The sequence below is a fragment of the Nyctibius grandis genome, chromosome 14 (assembly GCF_013368605.1).
Source record: "Nyctibius grandis isolate bNycGra1 chromosome 14, bNycGra1.pri, whole genome shotgun sequence".
Classification (NCBI taxonomy): domain Eukaryota; kingdom Metazoa; phylum Chordata; class Aves; order Nyctibiiformes; family Nyctibiidae; genus Nyctibius; species Nyctibius grandis.
Genome location: NC_090671.1, coordinates 14,759,252 through 14,786,645, shown reverse-complemented (window position 1 = coordinate 14,786,645; position 27,394 = coordinate 14,759,252). Strand labels below are relative to the sequence as shown.

At 62.0% G+C, this 27,394-nt stretch overlaps 1 protein-coding gene across 1 annotated transcript; it reads right to left on the bottom strand.

Annotated features, from left to right (window-relative positions):
• Window positions 1-538: 538 nt before the first annotated feature.
• On the bottom strand, window positions 539-27,394 carry FAM222A (family with sequence similarity 222 member A). Its single transcript, XM_068412785.1, has 3 exons — window positions 27,340-27,394; window positions 12,610-12,728; window positions 539-2,979 (listed from the first exon to the last, which is right to left on the bottom strand). The coding sequence occupies exons 2-3, from the start codon at window positions 12,689-12,691 to the stop codon at window positions 1,766-1,768; spliced, it is 1,296 nt and encodes a 431-aa protein (XP_068268886.1). The 5' UTR covers window positions 12,692-12,728; window positions 27,340-27,394; the 3' UTR covers window positions 539-1,765.

The following is a 27,394-nucleotide window of genomic DNA, read 5'->3' as shown; positions in this document are numbered from 1 at the left end:
ACCGAGAGCTATTTGGGATTTAATACTATTATTATTATTATTATATACTATTATTATTTGGGATTTAATACTATTATCCTAATGCAACCCGGAAGCTGCTGCCGGGGCAGAGCAGGGGGGTGGTCTGGGTTAGGGGAGAGCCCCCAACCTGCCCCAGCACCAGGAACCCTCCCACCGAGGGGGACGGTGGCAAATGCCACAGATGGATGGCAGGGGACATGCCACCACTGCACCGGTTGTGGGTCCCGGCGTGGGGATGTGGCACCCGGCGCCCATCACCGTGCCGTCGGGGCTGCGAGGGGCGAGCACCCCGCGGGTGCACGCGGGGCCGCAGCCCTAATCCCCCGGGATTTGGCCCCGCTGGGTGCGAGGCGGAGGCAGGCGCCGGGGCTGGATTAATGGCTCAGCGTCGTTAGCAGGTTATTTATAGGTGTTCCTCCGTGCCCTAAAACCCGGCGGGAGGGAGGTGGGGAGCGGAGGGGGACCCAGAGCAAAGCAAAGAGACTCCAGAGCACACGTCCAGCGAGATCCTGGTTTTACTTTGGGAAAAACACCATCCGGACACACGTCTTGCGGCTTTTGTGTTGTTTTTTTTTTCATTCGTTTTTTTTTTTCTCTCATTTTTAAAACAATATAGTGCAGCCAGCACTTCTCACAGTAGAATATAATGGTCAATTTTTAGTATAAAAAAAAAACATTCTCAGAGATTTGTAAATGCACTTAGTGCTTGAACAGGCCTTTCAGGGATACAGTACCTCTTGCCGAGCACAATCACCTTGGGTTTCAGCGGGGTATTGTTCTTTTTTTTTTTTCTCCTTTAAACATCAAAACACTTTGTTGTGGTGCGGAGCCTTTTTTTAAATGAATAAATCTATTAAACACATAATTACACATGGTGAATAACAGACCATAATGAGCATTTTGGAAGTTTTTTGGAAAAAAAAAAAGGAGAAAAAAAGGAGGTATGTGACTGCCCCGGTACCGTGGTCGCCTCTAACCCAGAACCAAGGGAGAACTGATTGTAAAGGGGGGGAAAAAAACAACCCAGGCTGGAAGTGTGAGTCCCGGGCAGGCTCCTGGGGTGCCGTGGGGTGGGAGAGGGGCTGGGGGTCCCACTGGGGGACACCAAACCTCCCCTTGAGTGGGAACAGGAGCCGGTGGCCAACGCGGGGCTGGGCAAGAGGAGGAGGAGGAGGAAGAGGGGCGGGAGGAGACTCTGTAGCAGCCAACACGTAGATGTACAGCCTAGTCAACTAAAAAAAAAAAATAGAAATTAAAAAAAAAAAAAATCCGTTCAAGTTTTCAAGTGTTTTTCTTAAATAGCCTCCAGACTGTCCCCAATTATTAGCTTTAATCAAAGCAGTGCAAGTTACGGACTTCAGCTACAGGTCAGGCGCGAGCTCCCTGCGGCGAGGCTCCGGCCGGCCGCGGCGCGGGGCTCTGCCCCGCTCGGACCCCGCGGCGCGGAGCCTCCTCTCCCTGGATAGCAGCAACTCATAGCGATTCCCTGTTCACATTCGTGGAGATAAAATGATTTCTGAGCTATATAGACAAGCGGTCCTTCGGCCTCGGCGGCCAGCGGGGGTATCCAGTGTGGGGACCCCCCGGTGAAACGCCAGTGTCCCCGGAGCCCTTTCAGCAGCCGGCCCCACGTCCCCCTCCCCGTCCCCCTGCCCTCGCCGCCACGGTCCGGTGCCCGCGCGGTGCCGGAGGGGAGCGCGGCTCGTGCCAAAGCCCTCGCCCTGGGAACGGCGGCGTCGGTGCCTTATCTGTAGACGGGCAGGCGGATGTGGGCGTGCTGGTGGTCCAAGAGCCTTGGCACAGACACGGTCTCGTAGCCCTTGCCCAGCATCTGCTCCTTGATGCAGGGCGGGTGGATGTCGTTGATGAGATACTCCAGGGACTGGAGGCTGCTGCTGAGGATGGAGGTATTGCAGAGCGCCTTGCTGGGCAGCGCCTCGGCCGCGGGCACCCCCAGCTCGCGGGGCCCGGCCCCCAGCTCCCCCGGGTTGTAACAGTCGCTGTTGGGGGTCACCAAGACGCTGTTCCAAGGCGGGGCGAAGTACTGCCCCACCGAGAAGTTGCCGTGCATGCAGTTCAAGGGGGACGAGCTGACCTTCTCGGCCGCGCTGCCCAGGCCGTAGGGCCGCGCGGCGCCCGCGCAGCTCTCAGGGGACTTGCTGAGGGCCCCCCCACCGCCGCCGCTGTACACCCGCAGGTGCTGCGGCTGCTGCTTCTGCTGCCACGCCAGGTAGTCCAGGCCCTCGGGGTAGACGCCCGCCTTGGGTCCCAGGGCCGCCGCCGCGTTGGAGCCCAGCGCCAGCTCGGCGCCCTTGCGGCACTCGGGCAGGACGGCGCCGGCGTAGGCCGCGGCGGTGCCGGGGAAGGCGCCGTGCTTGGCCGGGCTGGGGTTGGCGGCCACGACGGCCGGGCAGCCCGGTTGGGCGCCCTGCGCCTGGCACTGCTGATTGATCTGGTAGATGATGCTCTGGATGGAGGGCAGGTTGGAGGGCGGCAGGGCCAGGGCCCGGCCCGCCAGCGGCAGCACGGAGGCCGCCACCGTCACGTTGGGGGGCACGGGCCCCTCCAGCTGCTTCTGGCCGCCGTGGTAGCTCAGCTGCCCGGCGCAGGAGGGACCTTGAGCTAAAGTGCTTGAGGCGGGGTAGGGAGCGACGCCGACCTGGGCGGGCGAGAGTTTAGTCCGCTTCCCCTCCGAGTTCTTCACCACGCTTTTGCCGGAGGCTTTGACGATGGCCAGGAGCCCCTGGTAGCCGCCGGCGTGCAGCAGGTAGGGGCTGTAGCGCTGCCCCGTGGTGTCGTAGCCGTTGACCGTCCGGTTAAGGTGCTTGTGCTGGGGGACCCTGATGTTGGTGGGGAAGATCTTGATGGTCAACGGGCTGTTGGCCACCTTCTGTGCGTAGGCGTCCAGCTCGGCGGGGCTGGGGTAGCGCGGGGAATGCATGGGTGCCGCCGCCTCGCCTGCGGGAGCAAAGCAGAGGGTGAATCGGGGGACCCAGCACCCCGGCACCCACCACCCCCCCGGCACCCACCCGCTCCCGGCAAAAACCAGGTCACAGCACCAACCTGCCCCCCCGCCTCCCGCAGACGGAGTCACTTGTAAGTGGCCTAAAATAAACTCGGTGTGGAGAATGGAAATGTCACTTTACCCAACGGGGGAATCTTTCTCCGAGATTGGATTTAAACTACATTATACAAGCAATTTCATGGGTGCTTTGCGCTGCTACGAGAACCTCACCAAAAATGGAAAAGCATTCCATTTACCAGCCATAAATCAGCAGTTCCTATAATGAGCACAAAAATGTCACTTTTATGCAATTTTACAGATGAACAAAACTGGTGAAATTAACTGTGGTAACCTACTGGAGTCAGCAAAAGCCACTGCAGAAAAAAAAATTATATATATGTATATATTTTTGTTCCTTTCAAACTCTTTCCCGAGCAAGTTTCTGACATTCTGGTGTGAAAACTCATTTGTCGTTCCCATTATACTTTCATTCGGAGTTTATCTTGAGTATCCAATGAGCCACCAACTGTGAAAATGATTAAATCTACAAAATCTATCTAATAGATGGAATAAATTAGGTGTTTAAAACCTCCACACACACGCGTGCGTGCAGGCACACACATGCCGGCACACGAGGGACAATGTTGGCTCCTGACGGGGTCCCAAAAGCCCTGGCATTGCCCGGGGACTTGGCCGGTCCCGGAGCCAGGTTTTGGAAGGGAGAGATGATCAATGGGGGGGTTTGGGGCTGGGACCCCCCAGCCCTCCCAGGGACCCTTCCCTTGTGCCAGGCCATGCTGGAGGCTCCTGGCAGAGCAGCTCCTGATGCCACCAGGACCAAAGTCACCACGGAAGAGCCGTGCCATGGGGTGCACGAGGGGCACCCAACGCCGTGGTGACACCGCTCTGCGGTGCCTGGCTCCGTGCGATGCTCCGGCGCGGCGTACAGGTGTCTTACAGAGGCGTTGTTATTAACGAGTGTATTATTAAGCCAATTAAAACCAGAGTCTTTGAGTAGGATTTAACGTCGCTGCCAGGAGACAGGAGGGACGGCACCAGGAGCTCCTGACACGTGCAGGCACGCTGTGTCCTGGGCTGCACCACCAGCCCCACAGGGCATGTCCCGGGCACCGTAAAGCCCCGAGCCCGGGTGGCACCGGCAGCCACGCAGGAGCTGGTGCTGCTGGGCACGGGCTCCCCGCAAGCCAGCGGGCGCTGGGGGCTGCAAGAGAGACCCTGCCTGCCCAGTGGCACGGCATGGCACGGCACGGCACGCTGCCCTGCACAGCCTGCCGGCACCGCCAGCCACACACATCTGCATTCCCCTTCATGCCGGCACCGCTGTCCTTGGAGGTGGCAGCATCGTGAATACTCAATTAACATGACACTAATTAGCTGGTGACACTTGCAGAATCCCTAATGAGCCCGCTCCACCGAAACGCTCCTTTCCGAGCAAAAATAATAAAGGAAAAGGGGCCACTGCCGGAGGGAGGGAGGTGGCACCGCCTGCGGGCACCGCAGCTCCCCAGCACGAGGCACCAAAACCCTGTCCCCAAGCACCGCGTTTGGGATGGCCCTGTGCCACCCCCCTCAAGCTGCCCGCTGTGGCCAGGTTGGCCGAGCTTGGCCGTGGGCATCCCACCCGGTGCCCGTGCGTGCCCGGGGAGCCGCCTTTGTCGCCTCTTGGCACCAGCTGGGTTGGATGTGACAAGCCACCGCTTCGGTGTGTTGTCACCTATCAGGGTGACGCACCAAACCCCCGCCAGGAAAATTACTGAGCGCCCGATCTCCTGGCGGCCCCGTGCTCCCCTCTCCGCAGTAATTACTGCTTTCTAACGGGCTTTAATTACGGCGAGGTGCCACTGCACCGCCGCCATCACCCGCCAGGCACAGCAGCCCCAACACCCACCGCTCACCGCCGGCTCTGCCCCCTCCTCTTGAACTTGACCCACACCAGGGCTGGGGGGATGCGCCGCAGACCCCTGGCTGGCACTGGGGCAGCCCCAGCTCTCACCACCCCCAAACCCAACCAGGCACCCGGTGCCAGCCCCCTCCTCGCCGCGGTCCCCCGGGACGCGGCCGGCACAGCTCCGCGCTCCCCCTCCCTCCCTGCCCTGCTCTATTTTTCCAGCCTGCACTCAATAACGGCTAAATAATTGAATCTGCTCAGCAGCCAAAGATTTGTTTTGAATTTTATTGGAATTTTAAATTGTTTTGTTTCTTCAGTATTTTATTACTGTAAATGGAAAATGCATCGCCCGCAGTAATAATCCGATGGCTTTTTATATTACTCCGAGCTCCTGCTCCAAGCATTATTGGAAAGCCAGGCAGAAAGGAGAAGCCATTATAACGGCAGCACAGGCTTATAAGATTACGCCTCCAGCTAAACAACTTTTTACTTTAGCAAATTGGCCACCAAGCCCGGTTCGAGGCACAGATGTAAATCCCGGACCCCAACGGTGCCGTGAGCCGGAATAAATCGCGGTTTATGGGTCACGGAGCTCCGGCCCCGCCGTGCCCGGAGCAGCCGGGTCTGTGTGAAATGTCCATCGGGGATGGGAGGCGGGTGCAGGGGGGGCAGGCGGGGGACAGGGGTGCCCTGAGAGACTCCCCAAAAAGCGACTCCCAGCATGTGCACCTGCTGCCGGCATCCCCCATGTCCCTTGCATCACCCACATCCCCACACCCCCACACCTCCACATCCCCACATCCCCACATCCCCATGTCCCCACATCCCCATGTCCCCGCATCCCCCATGTCCCCACATCCCCTCATCCCCTCACCCCCACATCCCCACATCCCTGCATCCCCCACATCCCTGTATCCCCTCACCCCCACATCCCCTCACCCCCACATCCCCTCACCCCCACATCCCTGCCATCCTGGGGTCCCCCACGCCGAGCCTGGCTGCAGTCACAGCCCACAGGGGCCGGGGAAGAAGGAAAGCTGGGGAGAAAGGAGGGAGGGAAGCTAACCACAGCCATCCCCGCAGCACGAGAGACCAAGGCTAACCCGAGGCCGATGACCCAGGGCTTGTGCCACGCAGGATTCGGCCGGCACAAACCCACAACAGTCCCCAATTACCCCCAGCCCCGGCTCTGCTGGGACACAATGGGCGCTGGTGAAGCCCAGCTGCCGGGCCCCTAATTAACGCTGATTTTAACTGTACACTTTTAAAGGCACTAAAGCAGTGACAAAGTGGAGAACAAGGCAGGGTTAATAGCGCAGACCGAAATTGCGGGCCCGTGGGGCCCAGGCCCCATAGAAATAATAGAGCTGTCTGGGCTGCTCCACTGTCAGTCAGGCGAACAATTTGGCACCCGAGGAGCCCGGTGACGGCACAGGAGCGGCAGCATCGGGGCTCTGGCAACCGGCGTCTGCTCGGTTAAGGCAGCTGTGAGATCAAAACGGCGCCAGGAAAGATGCTCAGCACTGGGAAGGATGCTCGGCACTGGGATGGATGCTTGGTACCAGGAGGGATGTTCATGACCAGGAAGGATGCTGGGTACCAGAAGGGTTGCTCAGCACTGGGAAGGATGCTCGGCACCAGGAAGGATGCTCGGCACCGGGAAGGATGCTCAGCACTGGGAAGGATGCTCGGCACCGGGAAGGATGCTCGGCACTGGGAAGGATGCTGGGTACCAGAAGGAATGCTCAGCACTGGGAAGGATGCTCGGCACCGGGAAGGATGCTCGGCACTGGGATGGATGCTCAGCACTGGGAAGGATGCTCGGCACTGGGAAGGATGCTCAGCACCAGGAAGGATGCTCAGCACTGGGAAGGATGCTCGGCACCGGGAAGGATGCTCCACACTGCTCCCACAGCCTGGCTGCCCCTGGTGCCTCCCGGCCTGGTGCTGGTGGCAGCATCCTTGGCTGGGCCCCCCCCTCCCCGGAGGAGGGCGAGCTCACACACCAGCAATTTATGGCTTTAATTTTCAGGCCACGATGCTGCAGGAGACACTGTGCTCCCCGGGCGGTTGCCCCGCTCTGGAAGGGGACACGAGCGGGACATCGGGGTGCACGCAGGGGTATGTGCAGGGGATCGGTGCCGGCAGCACCGCAGCCCTGAGCAGGGACACGCCGAGCGAGATACGATGGGACAAACCTTATTCTTACACATCAAAAGCACTAAAATCTCTTGCAACGAATGAAAGAAGCAATCGCGGAGGTAAATCTCCATGAAGCCGCCAAAGGAGAAGCCGCGGCTGGAAGCACCTGGAGCCTCGCTCCCCCACGGCCCCAGAGGAAAAAGCTCAGTGATCGGTGTGCCAATGGCTGATATTAAAAAAATCATCGTGCTGCAGCCCCCAAATTAATTAAACTGTGCAAGAGCTGAGAGCTCGTCCCCGGCTTTGGGACCAGGCTCCCCGCTTCCCTCGCAGCAAGGCGATCCCAGTGTCTTCGAAGCTTCAAAAAGCGTCAAAAAATCCCCTTTTCCTCTGCCTGCGAACACTGAGAACAGATTTTGGAAGAGCTAAACCCTAAATATTTGCAAAACACTTGGAAGAAAGCTAAATATTTGGAAAACACTTTGGGAAGAAAACAAACAAAGCCTGGTGTGTTTAACAAACCAATAAAGTCCTTGGAGTCTGGGTCCGAGCCCTGCGTGGCGAAGCCAGCGACCCCCCTGCCCGCCCGGGGGGCCACAGGGCAGAGCCGGGGTGCTGGGGCTGGTGACCCCCTGCCAAGGGCAGGGCAAATCTCAGGGGGTCCCAGGAGGAGCTGGGGGGGTCGCTGGGGAACGCTGTGCTGCCCAGAGCCAGGGTGACCCATGGGTGGGCACGGGGCTGAGCAGCCCCCAGCCCCAGGAGGGTGGCCGTGGGAGCCGGTGCGGGTCCCACGCCTCCCCTGAGCTGGTTTTGGGGGGCGGCCGGCGCTGCCCCCCCCCAGCTCCCTCTGCGCCAGGCAGGTTGGGCTGTCACATCGCCCCGGCTTTCCCACCCGGTGAAGTGCGGCGGTTTCTATGGTGACGGTGTCCCCAGGATGGGCGGCGCGGAGGCCACCGCGCCGAGGTGGATGTGGCCGGGGGGGGGGACCTGTGTGCTGCCGCGGTCCCCGGCCCCCCCCCGTGAGCACAGCCCGGGCAGGGACGGCAGCCACCCACGGCCGGCACCCTCGGCAGCACTGCCGCTGCCCCCAGGAACGCTGCGTCCCCGCTGCAGCACCCCCATCACGGGACCCCACTGCAGGACCCCCACTGCAGAACCCCCATAGCAGGACCCCCATTGCCAGACCCCCATAGCAGAACCCCCATAGCAGACCCCCCATTGCAGGACCCCCATTGCAGCACCCCCATAGCAGGACCCCCCATTACCAAACCCCCATAGCAGAACCCCCCATCACAGAACCCCCATAGCAGGACCCCCATTTCAGAACCCACATCACAGGACCCCCATCACAGGACCCTCATAGCAGAACCCCCATTGCAGAACCCCCATAGCAGGACCCCCATAGCAGCACCCCCATCACGGGACCCCCATAGTAGAACCCCCCATTTCAGAACCCCCATAGAAAGACCCCCATAGCAGCACCCCCATAGCAGGACCCCCATTGCAGAACCCCCATCACAGGACCCCCATTGCAGAACCCCCATTGCAGCACCCCCATAGCAGAACCCCCATTGCAGCACCCCCATTGCAGCACCCCCACAGCAGAACCCCCACTGCAGCACCCCCATAGCAGGACCCCAATAGCAGAACCCCCCTCCCCGTTGCAACACCCCCACGGCAGGACCCCCTGCGCCCCGGCCCCCGGCCCCGAGCCAGCACAGAAGCATCCTCGGGCAGAGCATCCTCGGCGCGAGGAGCTGACACAAACGCGCCCCGGCTTGGGGGGCTTAAATTAAACCCGAGCGCAGAGACAACAGCGGGAGCGATCGTCTGCCCGGCCGCGGGCGGCCAACCCCGCGCAGCGCCGGGATCTGCAAAGACAACAGAATTCATGACAAAGCACAAAGGGAAGCGCCGGCCCCAGATATCCATCCGTTAACACGGTCCCTTTTTTAGGCTGACATGTCGTTTCAGACGGGCCTTTTCGCCTCCCCTTCCCTCTCCCCCCTCGCCGGCGCGCGGCTCTGCCGAGGCGGCTGCTGGATTGGATCACCCTGGGGCGAGCACTTTATTATCTGCAGTCAAAGCGTCACCGCAAATACCCGTCTACACACACACGTGTCACTTCCCATTTGTCTCCTCCACGAGGTACCGGCGCCGCCGTGCCACCGCGTACCGTGCCACCGCGGCGCGGGCAGGAGGCACGCCGGGAGGGCCAGGATGCCCCGGTGCCACCCTCGTGCCATCCCACCACGCCACTGGCCAACGGGACCCCAGGACCGGGAGGGACCCCACCCCGCAGCTCCGTCATCGACAATAAATTAGCGTTTGATTAATTTTAAGACATGGGGCCTTGCACGGCGAGCGTGGCAGCGCTGTCCCTGCTGAGGGGAGCAGGGTGGGCACCCCCGGTGGGGGGGTGTCTGCAGCCCCACCAGCACCCAGGAACCTGCTCCATCCCGGCGCGGTCCTGGGGAGCTCAGACACAAACCAACCCCAGAGACGGGGGCTCTGACCCCCCCGGCGAGGCCCCCCCTCGCCCATCCATCTCCCACCGCGCACGTGACCGATCGCAAAGTGTTTCTGCAGCGTTTCCTGGCAGGGAAAGTGCAAGTCAACAGCACATTTTGGGCCCGGCGGTTAATTGAACTCCCTTTTTATGGCACGTATATAAATACACAAGAACCATCATTAACCGATCCCTTCCAGAAACTGAAAATGAAAGAATTAATCTTATTTCACTCATGTGTAACCCCCTCATGAAATTAAAATGATATTTTATGGGTGTGTACGAAAGCAGAGCCTCGCTGCGGCTCCTTTAATGAAAACGCTCTCGGAATAAGGAGAATGGGGTAACGAGAAGCCGTTAAACGGGGCCTCATCCCGCACGCAATTAAACAGTTTTATCACCGATGAGAGTCCCCACGGCGAGCGGGGAGAGGTGTGGGCGACCCCGGAGCTGGGTCCCCGGTGCTTTGCTGCTCTCCGAGCCCCGGCCAATGCCTCTAATTAGCCTTTTAATGACCCAGCCGGGGCCTGGCGCAGGGCTACGCCACCCCCTGAGAGCCATTTCTGCCAGCGTCCCCGCGGGGCCGAGGTGCGAGGTCCCCCGGGCACGAGGGCAGCAGGATGGGCATGGTGGGAGGTGACGATGCTCAAACATTGGCAGGGAGGGAGCTCGGGCAGGTCCCCACCGCCCCCAGCCCCGCACGGATCCCACCCCGATACGGGAGCACCCCGCACCCCAGCACCGGGCTGCTGGCAGAGCAGGGCACGGAGAAAGGAACGGTTAATTAAATATAAGGCACCGCAGCAAAGAGTTTGGCCAAGCCGAGAGGGGTATTATTTGATTTATAATTTAAATAAAGCCCAGGATTCCTGTAACGCGCACAGAACAAAATCAAAAGGGACCAGGCTGCCGGAGTTAATTGGACGTGATATTTTCCTGAGGATGCTGCTGCTCCGCAGGCTCCTGCTCCCGGGCTGGTGGCTGGCAGGGCTCCTCGAGGATGCGATGGCACCATGCCGGGCCGGTGCCCGCGGTGCAGCCCCGGGATTACCGGTGAGAGGAACTGGATGCTGCCATGAGCGGCGAGCACCGCGGCGAAGCCACCTACAGCATCCAGCGGAATGGATTTCGTGGGAGGCACCGAGTCGGGGGGACAGTAATTAGGAGGAGAGCCAAGGGGCAGGACTGGGGGGCGAAGGAGCCGCCAGCTCCCCACACAGGTAGGAAAATTAGTCAGCTCACCTTTTACGTGAAATTAATATAAAAATTAATCAGCGGCGCGGGCAGGATAATAGGATTTCACAGCGGTTCCGGGCCAGACGGCCAATGTGCCGAGAGCCAGACTCATTTAATATCGACAGAAACGATGCCAGAGGACAGAAATAAGACCCATAAAGATAATTACTGAGATACTCAGGAGCAAATTAAGTAATCAGAGGCACTTCTAAATTGTGCCTTGTTTTAAGAGGACGCTCTCTTTGTCGATTACCGACGCGGGCGTTCAGGAGGCGGCGGGATGCTCGGCCCCTCTGCGCCGCGCTCACCGCGGGGGCCAGAAATAAACACGGGGGAATCGTGTTCCCACCCAGCTGGTGTCACCTGCAACTTAACGTCACCCCTGCCCTCCTCCTGCTGGCATAGCTCAGGGACCCCCCCGGCACCCCAGGGCTGGGGACCCTTCCCGGGACGCGGGTGGCTGCACCCACGAGCGGCTCTCCGCGCTGATGGGTGCCTTGCTGTGGGGTGACACCACGTATGGGCTCCCACTCCCCAAACCTTGTGGGGTGGGAATCAACCCCCTGGCAGGAGGGTGCTCCTGGGTCTCGTCCCTGGGGTGCTGCCCCTCAGCATCGCCGCGGGCTGAGCCGGTGCCCGGCTCTGAGCCACCGTTACGTCTCCAGACCCCCCGTGCCAGGCTCAGCCCACCCGCAGGTCTGGGGCCGTGCGGGCACGGCTGAGCTCATCAGCCCCCGGGAGCCGGACCCCTGCGCCAGCCCCGTGCTGCTCGGGCATGACAGATCAGGAATAATTTTACACGAGCAACACCCGTTTTCCTCCCAGACGCTAAGAAGGAGACGCGAGCGCACGGCGAGCTCTGACGCAGCGCAACCACCCGGGGCTCCACGCACCCACCCACCCGCTTTGCACACCCGAGACCCCCCAGAGCTGACACCCCGATGGGTGCAAACGCCTCGGGGGCACCGATCCTGCCCGGCTGCTGATGCACACACAAGTGCTTCCCCTGCCTGTGATGCTGGGACGCGTGGGTGCCCATCACCCCGCCTCTGGCCTGGGTGACCCGCTCCCCGCAGCGATGCCGGGTGGCCCCGGGGTGGCCAGGCATCACCCAAACCCCGCACCCAGCTGCATCGGGATGCCCAGGTAGAGGGGAAAAAAAACCATCTAAACAGGTCATTAAACCAACGCCCGGGCGCTGGCACAGCCCAACGGGCAGAGCTCGAGCAGCTGATTTGTCTCCAGCCAGCGACGTTTAAAAATCCAACTGAGACCAGCAGAAAAATATCCCCTCCCCTCTGTAAAACACACATTCATCACTCGAGAATCTTAATGCGTCTTTGCCAGCCGGGGAGGTCAAACACGCCTGCCTAAAGCAGGCTCATTAAATATACATTTAATCATGGTTTGGATTGAGAGACAAAGGCTGGGAGAGACAGGTGCTTTACTGGAGTGACCTTTTGGATCCCATTTTAATGTAACTAGTTTACAGCTTATCTGCAAGGCCAGCTCCCGGGGAGGGCGAGCTGCGGCGCAGCGGGGACGGCGACTCGGGGGGCACGGGCTGGGGGGCGCAGGGAGGGGACGGCAGCGTCCTCCCAGACACTCCGCAGCGTCCTCCCAAGTTCGCCTTATCAACCAGAGCGACCCAATTTAATTTGCTTATCTTGTCTCCTTCCTCCCCCCCCTCCCTCCCCGCTTCTCTTTTTAATTATCGGTTAAATAAATGTCTTTTTCAATCAGAGAAGCGGCATCAAAGCGGGAGCACAGCCCCCCCCGGGTACTCACACTTGCGCGGCTCCAGCGCCTTGTTGGGGCAGGCGAGGTGCTGGGCTGGGGGGTTCTGGGTCCTCTGCAGACAGGCCAGCATGGTGGGGGCCTGCGGGCGCCCCGCGCCGCCCCGTGCCCTACGAGAGAGGACACACTGGTAAGGGGGGGGGTCCTGCCCCGCTGCTGCCACCCGCCCGCCCACCCAGCCGCTCCCCGGGCGAGGAGCTCCCGGTGCCACCGTGGGCACACGCGGTGCCCCGAGCCCTTTGCTCCTCCGGAGGTAAATAATGCTGAAAGCCTGAAATAAATATGAGTGTATAGAAAATAAATAGGTCTCGGGGGTGATTTGAGCTTCCTGCAAAGCTTTCGCCCTCCCCGCCGGGAGCGGGGCAGGGCCAGGGCGTCCGTAGGTCCTGAGCCAGCGCTCTGCCGGCTGGAGGTTTGCTGGTGGCTGGATGGCACGGCTGGATGGCAGGGTGGGGTGTCACGGCTGGGTGTCACATCTGGATGGCACAGCTGGGTGGCACGGCTGGATGGCATGGCTGGGGGTCACATCTGGGTGTCACAGCTGGATGGCAGGGTAGGGTGTCACGGCTGGGTGTCACGGCTGGGGGTCATGGCTGAGGGTCACGGCTGGGGGTCACGGCTGGATGGCACGACTGGAGGTCACATCTGGGTGTCACAGCTGGGTGGCATGGCTGGGTCCATCACTTCATCGCGGGGAGCCATCTCCTCCTGCAGCCACCCGGCCGACGGGACGCTCCCCGCACGCCCCGGCGCTGGCGAGCGGTGCCAAGCGTGCAGGGGAGCTCTGCGGTGGCCTCGGGCACGCGCTGGCAGAGCCTGTGCCCGTCACCCGCCGGGCAGCAGAGCACGGCCGGCCGCTCCCCGAGCTCTGCCAGTCCCAACACACCGGGGCAGGGGGTCCCAGGCTCTGGGCTCATCCCTGGGCTGGGTGGCCAGCGGTGGCCAGGTGGCAGAGAAGGGAGAGCCTCGTTAGGGAAAGGTGTGAGGAGCAGGAGGGGGGGAGGAAGGAACGCAACACGGAGCAGGTGTCTGGAGCACCCAAATTGTGCTGTTTTCTCCTAATAATGAAGCATTCATGAGTAAAAGCCTTTTTCACTACTTTCTTAAGCTCCTAATTTCCCAACAAGCGCCTTGTTACCATGCAATTATTCCAACCGCGCGTTTCTCCCAGATTCCATCTGTCCTCGCGCTCCCTAAATGAAAGACAATCACGTAACCACCTTTCATTATTCACTATTTTACTTTCAGCAAAGGTACCCTGAAAGAAATGATTTCCTCTGAAAGGGACTTTTATTCAGTTTCAAAACCAATTTTCTCCTATTACTGTCTTAAAAAAAAAAAAAAGGAGGCGGGGGGGGCAGGGAGGTGTTTTTATTTCACGCGTTCCACATCCTTTGTTAACGCGGCTCGCCGTAAAAGCAGCCGGATCCATTTTCTGGCTTCGATTTCTGGTAATTTTAAAATATGCCATTACAATCAGGCAGAAATTATACGGTTTGAAAAGAGAATGAAGTGCTGCTTGTTCGGAGCCTGAACACACTTGACTGCCGGGGAGCTCGCCCGGTCCCCGCCGTCCCCGTCCCCGCTGGTGGCCCCGGCTCTGGGTGCCCAGGGCCACGCGGGGCACCGGCTCCTGCCCTACCTGAGCCTCACACCTACGCGGTGACCTCGGGGCCAGCATCCCACGGGCTGTCACCATCTGGCCGATTAGCGGGCAGGCGTCACCTCCTCCCCTGCAGCGAGGCCAGGACGCTGCCCCTGTGTCCCTGTCCCCACACCCTGGGCACAGGGACGCTGCCCCCGTGTCCCTGTCCCAACACCCTGGGCATGTGACGCTGCCCCCATGTCCCTGTCCCCGCACCCCAGGCACAGGGATGCTGCCTCCATGTCCATGTCCCCGCACCCTGGGCACAGGGACGCTGCCCCCGTGTCCCCGTCCCTGCACCCCAGGCACAGGGACGCTGCCCCCGTGTCCCTGTCCCTGCACCCTGGGCACGGGCTTCATGGGCAGCTCGTGGCGCTGCCGGACACGTCAGGTCCCTGCCGGGTGCCCCGAGCCCCCTAAAGCACCCGTGGGCGAGCGCGTGGGCAGCCCGGCACAAGGGGCATCTGTGCCGCGGTGGCATTTCGTTAGTGCCGCGGTGGCATTTCGTTAATGCCGCTCAGAAAAGCCCCTGAATCAGCTGACGGGACTCGGGCGCTGGGCTGCGCGGACGCTTAGCGCCGGCTTAGTTAGCTCCATCTGCATCTGAACTAATTCCCATCAGCAGGATCCGATTTAGGCCCAGCTGCTCTGGCTCTTTCCTGAGCAAACACAACACTCAGCAGTTTTTTGCCAAACCGCCCCGAGCCTGCACGGCCTCTGCCCAGCCCACGCCGACGGCCCCACCACCACCGGCACCGCGGCACGGGGGAGAGCGTCCCGCGCTCGGGGATGCCAGGAGCAGGGTCCCTCAGGGATGCAGCAGTGGGGTCCTTTGAGGACACCAGGAGTGGGGTCCCTTGGGGTCACCAGGAATGGGGTCCCTTGGGGACACCAGGGGCAGGGTCCCTTGGGGACACCAGGAGAAGGGTCCCTTGGGGTCACCAGGAGTGGGGTCCCTTGGGGACACCAGGAGAAGGGTCCCTTGGGGTCACCCAGAGCAGGGTCCCTTGGGGACACCAGGAGAAGGGTCCCTTGGGGACACCCAGAGCGGGGTCCCTTGGGGACACCCAGAGCAGGGTCCCCCAGGACCCCCAAGCCCGCACCCCACGGCACCGCTCCCCAGCCCTGCCATCACCCCCTCCACCCTTCCCCAGCCCCTCTCCGACCGCTCCTTCCCACCCCGCTTACGCCGAAGCCCTGTCTCTCCATCGCACTATTTATAAGCCCAAGGTCTTTGTGACTTTAATAAAAAAAAAACACCACCCCCCACCCTCTCAAGCCCCCACGACAGGAGGGTTTGGCACCTCCTCTGACATCAGCGGCTGATAAGTCGGGCTTATCTCCTCCGAGAGCCCCGCGAAGGTCCCTCCGGCGAGATAAGGCCGGCGCAGCTGTCGATAGAGGCTTTCGCGGGCGAGGATTTAGATAAAAGAAAATGTGATGGGAGGAGGAGGGGGAAAAAAAAGGGGAACTTTTAAATTCTCAGCCTGGAGTGGGTGGGTGCAAGGTGGAGGGGAGGGCAGGGGCTGCCCCCGCGCTGGGCAAAGCGAGGGCCAAGGTCTCGGTCACCGCCCGGGCTCCGGTGCGACGCGTGCGCACCCTTCCCCGGGCGCTGGCGGGGCCGCCCGGGGTGCAAGCCCCTAAAAAGGGAGTTTTTGGGGTTGGGAGGGGAAGAGGGGCAGGAACAGGGATGCTGCAAAGCTGTTTGAGTCACACTGCCACGCTGGGCTTGGCACAAGGTGACCGGGTCACCCTGGCTAGGACGGACGCAAGAGGCTCCTGACAGTGACAGATGGACAGACGGACGGCGTGGGAGCTGTCCCACGACGTGGGAAACATCACCCCGACATAAATCACGGGGAGCCCCACATAAAATAAAGCAGAGAGTTCGTCGTGCTGAGGGCTGGGGTGAAGCACGGCGCGGTGCCCCCGGCTGCGCCGCGACCTTCCCCGCGCCCGCTCCATCCCGTTCCCAGCCCCAGGCCTTTCAGGGGGCCCTGTTAATAATTAAATGTTAATCTAAAAAGCAATTTTAGCTGCAGCGCTGCAGATCTGGTTTAGAGATTACATTAGCATGTAAGAGTCAAGGGTAATTTTCTCTAACCCCTCTTGTGATCTTTAAAACCCGCGGATCTTAAAGCAACACCAGCTCCTCTGATTAAAATTGGAAGCTGGGGTTTGCGACGGATAATGATGCTGGAAGTGATTATTTTGCTGCTCGGGATCTCACTGGGGCTGCGGGGGGCTGGGGGAGCGACCCGTGCCCGGGGTGAGCCCAGCACCCGGCTGGCACCGAGCAGAGCTGTGCCCTCAGCGTGGGGGTCCGACCCCGGCGGCTGGACCCCGCTCAGCTGCACGCCCGGGGGGTCCCTCGCCCCCCAGCTCCTCCATCACCCCCCACCCTGGGAGATGGGGCCTGCAGGGAGGACCCCATGGAGGAGAGGGCGCAGACCCCAACGGGGGTGCGGGGGCACAAGCCTGTCCTGAGCACAACCTGCACGTGGACGGGACGGTCCCCTCCAGCGTGGGGACATGGGGCCAGGCACTGCCTGCGCCCCCCACTCAGCCCCGTCTCGGGGGGCGGCTGCTGCTCCGACCTGGCAAGCATCCCCTCGCTGCCGCTGTCATAGGGCAGCAACCAGGAAAGGTCTCTCCCATCCCACCCAGCGCTGAGGTTTCTGCTCCGAGGAAAAACCCCTGAAAATTCAGAAAAATCAACATAAAAAAAACCCCAAACTCCTAAATCTCCTTTTGCTCGCCAGTGGGGCCAGGGAGGCTGGGATGGGGGCACGGGGACGCACAAACTGCCTCCTGACTGGTACAACCGACCCGATGGAAGAAATAAGGTATCAGATGTGTCCGTAACGATGGAATTAAAAAAAAAACGGCCCGAGTGCCGCTGAGCATTTGCAGACATCCTCGCGCAGGGCTCGGGCAGCCTGGTTAAATTTATGTGTCAGCTTTAAGGAGGCCTCTCATCAAATGAGCTATTTTGGGCAGAGATTAAAGATCTATTTTAGCTGCGAGCGGGAACAGCTCTCGAACAGGTTAATAATGATGCTGGAAACCCAAGAGTCCCCAGTGCCCCAGGGTAGCCGCAGCCCTGGGCAGCACCGGTGGGTCCCTGAGCCAGGAGGGTGGGGGACCTCCATGCAATGTCCCCCCAGCCTGCTGCCATCCTGCCATGGAGGAAGAATCACACAGAATCACAGAATCAATGAGGTTGGAAGAGCCCTCTGGGATCATCGAGTCCAACCGTTGCCCTGACACCACCATGGCAACTAGACCAGGGCACTAAGTGCCATGAAACTAAGTGCCATGAAAGAAACCCCCGTGCCACAGCGTGGGCACCCACCCCCTGGGCGCATGCAGCACCCGCATCCCCAGCTGAGACCCAACAGACTCGACCCAAAGCTCCCCAGCACCCCAGCCCGGGGGCTCACCTGCCCCCCGCAGTGCCTGGGGGGGGCCTGGGGCTCCCCCGGTTAGCACGGCAGCACCGCGGTGCCAGGCCAGCCAGCACCCGTCCGGCTGCACCGCGCGCGGCGGCCAGGCACGTGCCGCTCGGTAATTACAGCCCCGAGTGCCCGAGCTGTGAAAGAATCTGACGAAGGAATCCAGGGTAGATCGCGCTGCTGAAATTACTATAATCAAAGGCTTTCACAAAGGCTTCAAATGCAACCAATTACCCTGAAAGGCGAGGCAAGAAAGAAAACAAATTACTGTGTTTGCACAGAGCCTCCGCGGCAGCGCACACATCGCCCCGCGCCGCCCTCGACCCCGGCTGGCCGCTGCTCTCCGTCCCCGGGTACCACTCCCCATCCCTGCATCCTGCTCCACATCTCTGGGTACCACTCCCCATCCCGCTCCCCATCCCTGGGTACCACTCCCCATCCCTGCATCCCGCTCCCCATTCCTGCATCCTGCTTCTCATCCCTGCATCCTGCTCCCCATCCCTGGGTATCGCTCCCCATCCCCACATCCCACTCCCCAGGTATTGCTCCCCATCCCTGCATCCCGCTCCCCATCCCTGGGTACCACTCTCCATCCCTGCATCCCACTCACCATCCCTGCATCCCGCTCCCCATCCCTGCATCCCGCTCCCCATCCCTGGGTACCGCTCCCCATCCCTGGGTACCGCTCCCCATCCCTGCATCCTGCTCCCCATCCCTGGGTACCACTCCCCATCCCCGCATCCCCGGCCGGCTCCGTCGCCGCCGCCCCCGCTCACCTCGGGGTGCAGCTGCACACAAAGGGGCTCTGTGCCCGTCCCTCGCCCCGTGGCCGGCCGCTGCCCCGCCGGCAGACAAAAGCCCTGGCTGTGCCAGCAGCTGGGTCCAGCGCAGGCTCGGGGGCTTGCCAGGGCGGCCCGGGGAAACCTCCCTCCCTCCTCACCCGGCGCTGGCTGGGGTCCCCGGGGCGAGGGGTCCTCAAAGGCACCCATTGAGCACGGCCCCACATCGCCCTGCTGACCGATGGGGAAGCTATTCACTGCAGGGCCCCCCACCCTCGCCTCCTTAGGTTATGCTTCATCTGGAGGAAAAAGGGGGAAAAAAAAAAATAAACTTCCTTCTTTTAATATTTATCAAGAGTCCATCACCCCGAGTCTATTTTGTAATACAAAGCTCTGGAGATTTAAACCCTCCTCACCCGGAGAGATGGAAATGAATGGTGCTCTTTAACGAGCTGGGTCAGCAGAAAAGATAGATTTCTAAGATTACTGTAGGAATTCTTATAATTGATGTGTACTTTTGTAACGAGGATTATACCACCGCCCGGTCAAGTAATTCCAGCTCTTCCCCCCCTTCTCCCGAGCTTTGGGGGTTCCCTGGGGAAAGGGACCAGCACCGTGTCCCCGCGGGGAGAGAAAGCAACACGGGGTGGGGGGAAAGAAGAAAAAGCCAAAGAAAAATTGGAGCTGCTGAACGCCGAGTAATTAAAAGGCCCAGAGAACAATACCGAAGCACGAGGAGTTTCCCTCAGCTGTTCGTAGTGATTGTATGAGAACGTACGAGCTGGATGGCACACGAGCTGCCGGAGCAGCCGGGACGGAGCTGGCTGCCTCCCCCGCCTGATTGGCATTAATTGGGCGCGTTTGCAAAGCAGAGCGGCGAGGCTGACATCAGCCGCGAGCCAACGTCGCTTCCTAATAGTCTTAATGATTACGCCGAGAGCTGGGGATCGTGGTGGGGCGTTAATAGTCCGGAGAGCGGCTCTGGGGACGGGAGCCAGGCTGTGCCCACCCCTGTGCCCAGCAGCCGGGCACGGGGAGATGCTCCCTAGGGTGGCTGGGGGTGCGGCGGGAGGGACCTGAGTGGTCCTGTGTGGCCAGAGACCCCCCAGGGGGGACACTGCCATCAGCCTGTAACTCTGTGGCAAGGGGACAGGGAGGGGACAGCAGCCCCCTGCCCTCCTGGGGGGTACAAACAGCCCCAGCTCCTGGCTCTGCCCCATGGGAGACGGGTGGCTGCAGGGGGGGACGACACCAGGAGGGAGAATGTCCCCCACCCTGAGACCCCTCTGGGGCAGGGGTGTCCCCAGAGGGAAGCACTGGGCCACCCTGCTCCCACGGGTGACCCAAATGCAGCCGGGTCCCCGCCAGCTCCCACAGCCACGTCCTCACCGGGCGCCCCAGGACGGGGTGGGGGGCAAGGAGAGGGGCGAGCAGCCTGCAAACGACCCCCCCACAGCAGAGTCCATTATTAAAAGCTGATTAATGAAACCTGAGTTCTCCAGACTTTATCCAAGGCTGGTTTTTTGGATGTCCTTGAGTTTCACCGCTGCACAGAGGCTGGCAGGAGGGTGGGTGGGCTGCGGGGACAGCGTGGGACGCTCCGACAGCGGCCGCGGGAGAGCCGGAGCCAGACACGCACAAAAGCCCTCCCCAGCCCCGACCCGTCCAGGTTTACACGGGAGGAAAAATCAATGGCCATCGATCTGCAACGTAAATTGGGGACGCGGCGCTGGCAGACGGCGGGCGGCTGGCATCCGAGCGGGGCTGTGCAGGGGACGTGGCCAGGGGTCACCTCGCTGGGGACCGGGGTGCCCGCTGGGGACACGGCTCAGGGTCACCTCGCTGGGGGACCAGGATGCCCACCAGGGACATGGCTCAGGGTCACCTCACTGGGGACACGGCTCAGGGTCACCTTGCTGGGGACCGGGGTGCCCGCTGGGGACACAGCTCAGGGTCACCTCGCTGGGGACTGGGGTGCCCGCTGGGGACCCGGCTCAGGGTCACCTCGCTGGGGACCAGGGTGCCCGCTGGGGACCCGGCTCAGGGTCACCTCCCTGGGGACCAGGGTGCCCACCAGGGACACAGCTCAGGGTCACCTCGCTGGGGACCAGGGTGCCCGCTGGGGACACGGCTCAGGGTCACCTCGCTGGGGACCGGGGTGCCCACCAGGGACACGGCTCAGGGTCACCTCGCTGGGGACCAGGGTCTGGGGTCCCCAGGGTCAGGGTGCCCGCCGGGGTACACTGCTCAGGGCACAGCCGGGCTGCTGGCAGCACTGCTGGTCCACGTGCCACAAACCCTCGCAGCAGCAGCCAGGACACATCCACGGCGCGTGGGTGGCCCTTGCCCGTGTCCTTGTGGGACGCAGCCGGCACCCGCCCAGCTCCAGCCTGCTTCAGCTTTCCATTTTTTTTTTTAATCATCTCTCTTGGCCAACGCATCGCTCGGCTTTGGGCTTCCTGAGCTCACTAACGATTGCTCCCGGACGACAAGAAATAAAGACTCGGTCCCTCTCCTCCTTCCCCTGCTTTCCAAAAGAAAAGTCCGTAAAGAAGAGCTATAAAACGGGCTTGTTATCTCACCTAGCGCGGCTCAGCCTGTATGTTATTGCTAATTGGGTATAACATCCTTGTCTTGTTCTGCTCTCTGAAGCTAAATCAAGAAAGCACCACTGCTGCGAACTAATTATATCTCTGGACTGCAGACTCCAGCTTGTCTTCCCCTTTATTGAGTTAAAAAATGGGCACTAACCTTCATCTCTCATATCCCCAAGCATTAGGGGCTGCTGAAACACCACCACTTCCACCCGCATCCCGGTCTACACCGAGAGAGATGGAGCATGAGGGGGGGGACCCAGCCGGGGACACGGCCCCAAGCGAGAGCCCAGGGGTGCCCACCCCTGCCCTGCTGCACCGAGACCGCCGCAGACGCTGCTCCCATCCCCGTCCCATCGCGCCGTCGTCACCTACGGCTGGGACGCTGCTGCACACACCCACAGACCCCTCGCCGCTGCTTTTCCACCTTCTCACAGGGAAGTTTAAGCTTCTTTCTTTACCCTTTTTTTACAATCCGAGCCCTGGACGGTGTTCCCACGGCAGACGTGAGCACCTGGGTCATGTAGGGTGGCCCCATCCCTCCCCGTCCCGGCACCTCCCTCAGCACCAGCCACGCGGGGTGGGAGATTTAAGCAGAAACACAAGGTTGGGGGTCAGAAACCTCAGAGCGATGCCACCGAGCGCGGCTCCGCAGACGGCGCTACCTGCCAAGGGGAAAGTCAAGCCGCAGTTCTCCCCGCCAGCCAAGAGCATCCCTTAAAAAATTGATATTTCCCTGACTATTAATTAACCTGAACCACTTAAAACCGCCTTCAATTTGTCAGGTTTAACTGCCAGCTCTCCTCGGTAAATCAAGCGTCACGCGCAGAGGGAGGCGGCGGCGAAGGGAGCAGGCGGGGTGCCCCGCGCCGCGCTCGCCATCCCGCCCCCCGAGAGCACCGACCGTGGCATTCACACCCCGCAATTAGCCAGGACGCGGCGTCAAAGGCGACAGGAGCAGGCAGGGCAGCGGGACGGCGCGGCACCCCACGCCTCAGCCTCCCCGTCCCCCCCACGGCGCCCTGGTCATGCAACCAGGGCTGAACTCAAAAGCAATATGGATATTTATCCCCGACATTGACCCCTCTCCGCCGCAGGGTTTATCAGTGTGCCAGCCCTCGCTCCAGCCCGCAGCACGGCACAGGTGACCTCCAAGAGGCAGGTGGCAAAAGCCACCCCGGCCCTGGGACACACCTGACTTTGCCAGGGCAAGGAGGGGGCTGCGCACCCCAGACCCACGCAGGGGGACGGGGAGAGGGTTGGGAGCGGGGTCCCCCCACCAGAACCCCCCTCCTCACCCAGGGCCAGCCCCTACAGATGCCCCCCCCATTGCGGCTGTCCCCCGGCCCCCGCACCGCACGCTTGGGGTTAAAGCGCTGATGTATCCTCTCTTTAGCGAAAGGAGTCCCGGGGGCTATAAAAATTCCCAGCAGGCTCCCGTCAGTCTCAGGTCATTAACTTTCTTTCATTGGGAGTTTGTTTACAGTCAGCCATAAATAGCGGCGCCCGCCGCTCGCCAGCCCGGACGATGGACGGGGCTGCCCGCGCGGGAGGGTGCAGGGGGGTCCAGCGCTCGCCCCCACCCCATTGCCTCTTGCCAGGACCCACGTTTCCCACTGGCCCAGCACGGCACGGTGCCATGAAACCACACCTCAGCCCTGCAAACCCATGGGGTCACCTCGCGTGGGGCCGGAGGGAGCCGGGGCGTGCGCTTGGGCGTGCTCCCAGCTCACGTGTGGCATTTTCCAGAGGAGGAAGAGGAAGGCAGCCGGCCCGAGCTGCCCGCACGGGTAACCTGCCCCCAGGACCTGCCCTGCACCCTCACCCAGCGCAGCACCCGCCGCAGAGGGAGCCCAGCCCCTGCGCCCATCCCACGCACCCACCTCGCGCCAGGACCTCTGCGTGTTTGAGAGATGCCCCAGCCCCAGCACACGGAGCCCCAGGAGGGACCCCGACACCCCGACCTCCACCTCAGACCCCCACCCTTCCCCACAGCCCCTACGGCACCACGAGGATTTACCAGCACGGAGGTGGAAAGCAGGAAAGCCGAGCGCACCGTGGGCATGGCACCATGCTCTGGGGTCCCTCAGTGCCCGAGCACACCCGGGGTGGTCTCGGAGCACCCACGTCCCGCTGCCTGCCCGAGAGATGCCCCCACGGCACTGCCCATGCCCCCAACACCAGGAGCACACCCGGGGTGGTCTCGGAGCACCCACGTCCCACTGCCCACCTGAGAGATGCCCCCATGGCACTGCCCATGCCCCCAACACCAGCAGCACACCCGGGGTGGTCTCGGAGCACCCACGTCCCGAGAGATGCGCTCGCAGCACTTCCAATGCCCCCAGCACCAGGAGCACACCCCAAACCCCACTAACGCCTCAGCAGGTTCTGGGGTGCCCCCGGTGCCAGCAGTGGGAGGGCAGAGGATCGTGAGATTTATCTGCCGCGGCCGTGCAAACCTACCAGCTGCAGCTGTAACGAACGCGCAGGATCACACGGCTCCTGAGAACCGTGCCTCGGCGGGGCTCAGAGCACCGGGCACCGGTTAAATATTCACCCCCCCTGCCCAGCGAGGCACCCAGCTCTCCCTGCATGGGGGGCTGAGCGGGGAACCGCAGAGCCTGGGGGACCCCCCCGGCAGAGCTCCCCAGCCCGCTGGACCAGCACCATCATCCCCACGCTGGCACCGATGCCCGGAGCGGGGGCTCGGTGGCACGGCCCCTCCCGTGCCTCATCCCTGGCTGCGGAGGGGAGCTCCTGGGGGCAAACAGCCAGGGTCCGGCTCGCAGTGGCCACGAGCCCACCTCCTGTTTTATGTCACTGGCTGGCTATAGGCACGGCTATAGGGGCGGGCGATGCACGGGCTGAGCACGCAGTCGGGCAGCACCGCAGAGGTTACCCCCCAAACTCACGCACGGTGACTTCTGCTCTTCCAGCGGGCCCTGGGAGAGCAGGGACTCGCCAAAAACCACAGCCTCATCCCTCACAGTCCCCCACGCCTATGGAAATATCTATATTTTAAGCCATATACTCGGCACAACCTGTAATCAGAGCAACACAAATAGCCCCTGCTTCCCATGTAAATTAAAAACACCCATTAGGCAGATTTCAAAAGATGTCAGTAGGCTTATAATTATACACGACATCCTTCCGAGATAAAAGCGATTACCGGGGATGCAAATCACTTAGCAACCAATCAGTGCCCCCAGAGTGCAAAGCACTGACCAGCCATCCATTTTCGCCTCGTCCTTTTATTCCCCCGCATCGAGCAAATACAAACACAGATAAAGAGAGGCACAATAGCTCTTGACACGCAAATAGGTTAACATAATAAAGCCAGCTTTAGCCGGCTCACTCGAGGGAGAAAAGCAATTCTCAGGCAAGCAGGAGGTAATAAAACAGGGCTTTTGTGTTCCTGGCTCCCATTCTCACCCCTGCGCCAGCTCTGCTGCATTAGCTGATAGGCATCGCGGGTTGATTGAATTACCTTCCATGAATATTAGCTTTTTGAGGAATGCGCAGGCAGGAGAGAAAGGAGAAATGTCTTATTTTTGCCTGCGTGCGCCCGGCCATGCGGCGCACAGATGCCGGCGGGGAGGGAGGCGGGGGTGGGGGTCCCGGCAGCTGCAGCATCCCCGCGGGTGCCACCCGCCAGCCTGGGGGGCACCGCGCACGGACCCCCCCCAAACCGAGGATCCACCAGCAAAGCGCCTGGTCCTGCCAGGAAAGGATGTCCTGCTCTGTCGCCAACAGGAGCCGCGGGGCCACCAACCCCATCGCCCCCGCAGCCCTGCCCTCGGCACCCCGACAGCAGGAGGATGGCAGGGTGGGAGCCATCCCACCACACACCGAGGCGGCCGTAGTTCCCTGTGCCAGGGCCAGGATCAGGCCCGGGAGGGGAGCATCTTCACCGCAGATTTGCCCCGCACAAGTTCAGGCCACGCAGGAAACCCCGCTGCAAGCCAAAACCCCTTTGTCGCCTGGCAGGGGGGTGCGAACGCCCGGCACCGACCCTGCAGGCACAGCGGGGAGCGTGGTGGCAGCTCAGGGACAGCAGCGGGCACCATGCTGGGTGCAGACCACCGCCATGGGGTCGTGGGAGACCCTCGGCCCCGGGAGCCGGAGCCCTTCCCCAGGCAGGGCAGCAGCCTGCGATAAAAAAGAGCCCAGGGAGAGAACAGGCTCCTCGGCAGCCTGCGCAGGGGCGGACGCGGGTTTCGGGCTCCAATAAGCCACATAAACCAGAGGGGCATCAAAAATGGGGCGACGTGGCCTCCCCGGAGGGGCTCTGTGCCCAGGGCACGGCACGGCAGCAGCCACACCGCCTGCTCCCTCCGTGGGCTTCTCCGCTCCAGCCTGGGGATGAACATTCACACCGAGATATTTCAATTTTTAATGGTATTGAAACGGGGCCCGTCTCGCCGCCGGCGCTGCTCTGGCACCCAGGACGTGCCCCACCGGTACCGACCCACTCAGCCGGCAGGAAAGCTGCTCCTAGAGCTGGGAAAACAAGCCAGGCTCCCGCAGCCGGGGAGCGGCTTTCTCTCCCCCTGCTCTACACACAAGGTCAGAACAAGGCACCGCGGCGAGAGCCTCCCTCTCCTGCCACTACGGCTTCGAGGCCGCCCGACCCACGGCACATTGCTCGCCCTGGCACTGCCGCTGGCACCTGAAAATCCCCTCCTGAAAGTTTTACACATCCTTAATAAGAAATGTCCCTCCCGAGGGGCTGGGACGCTGGGTGGCCTCTGCCAGGGATGTTTCCCACCTCACCCCCCCGCACGAGCACCCATGTGCGAAGGCTTTGCCCACCGGGGTCCTGCCGGAGCGGTGCCAACCTGCACCGGCCGGTAAAACCCTACCGCAGGGCCATGGGGAGGTATAAAACTGCCAAATCCCACAAAATCACCCCGAGCAAGACACGGGACGCTGCTAACCGAGAGAGGGGCCACGCAGCTCTGCCCCGCACGCCCGCAGAGCCCCACGGCCACGCGCCCGGCGCATGCCGCCCTCCACAACAGCACGTTGCCCACCGGGCAAGCTGCCCGCAGCCTCCGAGCGGCAGCAGCCCTTGCAGGAGGATGCACACACACACGTATAGACACATAGATCCAAAAACTCCCTATGGAGACACCCGCGCCCCATCCCCCAGAGCCGGGCGAACCCCCGCTGCCCGGTGCCACGCAAATCCATCCCGCGGAAAACACCGAGCGCGGCTGTAAAACTTCGCTGCTGTCTCTCCTCGGAAATCAACCTGCAGGGCCGGAGCCACGCCACGGTTCTTCACCCGGTGCAGGGGTTTCACCCAGCGCGGCTGTGCCGTGCCGAGCCGAGCCGCCGCCGGCTCTCCCAGCCCCGCTCGCCGGTGTGCAGGCCCTGCCTCTCCGGCCATTCCGTTCCCACGATCGCGGGGCTCTCCCCAGAGCCGGACCGGGATGCTGGGGCTGAGCCACCGGCACCGGGCCCACGCCATGGTCCGTCGGGGGCCGAGCAGAGGGGCGGGTCGCAGCCCCGACCACGACGCCTCGTCCCCGGTGAATCGTTATTCCCAGCGGCGACGGTGCAGACGGTGGCCCGGGGCTGCTCCCTCCGCAGCGGCTCGGGAGATGCGTTCCTCCCGCACCAGCCCTGCCCGGTGCCGCGGGAGGCGGCGGGGCTGCTCGATAAACCATCGCAGGGTGGGTCCTCCTCTCTCCTCTCCTTTGTGACCGGCGGTATCCACACCAGCGCGGGGTCCATGGCGGGGGGCCTGGCTCGGCCACCGCCCGCTCCGGTGTCCCCCGCCGCCTCCCTGCCCCGGTTGGAGGAGAAAAACCCCTTTTTTTCCAGGCGAAAAGGGGCAGCCGCAGCCCACGGACGGCTCACGCTGGAAGTGTCTCAGCTTTCCTCCTGGAGGCACCCGGGGATATTTTATTTCCACTTAACGACTCAGGCGACCCAAAAAGCCATTAAAAAAATTAAAAATAAGGAAAAAAAAAAAAAAGAAGTTGTTCCCGTTCCTCTCCGGTAGCGACGGGCGAGCCGGTCCCCAGCCGGTGGCGGCGGCTCCGCGCCCGCCGGTGCCTTCCCCGCGGCTGCGCGGCCAAGGAGAGCCGGGCACCGCCGGGCACCGCCGGGCACCGCGCTGCGGCGGCGCCGCCTCCCGATGCGCCCCGGGAGCCGGAGCCCCCCGGTCCCACGCGCCCCCCCCGCCCCGCGCCGGTAACCCCCCCCCTCCCCGGTGCCCGCCGCCGCCGGCCCCCCGTTACCGTCAGAGCTGGATCCGGGCCGGCTCCGGCCGCTGCGGTGCGGGGCGCCCCGGGC

Excerpts from the sequence above, each read along its gene's own strand:
- FAM222A (XM_068412785.1), bottom strand. The coding sequence starts at position 12,691 with ATGCTGGCCTGTCTGCAGAGGACCCAGAACCCCCCAGCCCAGCACCTC. Across the intron at positions 2,980-12,609 it reads GGCGCTGGAGCCGCGCAAGT|GCGAGGCGGCGGCACCCATG; the intron begins GTGAGTACCCGG and ends TTGCTCCCGCAG.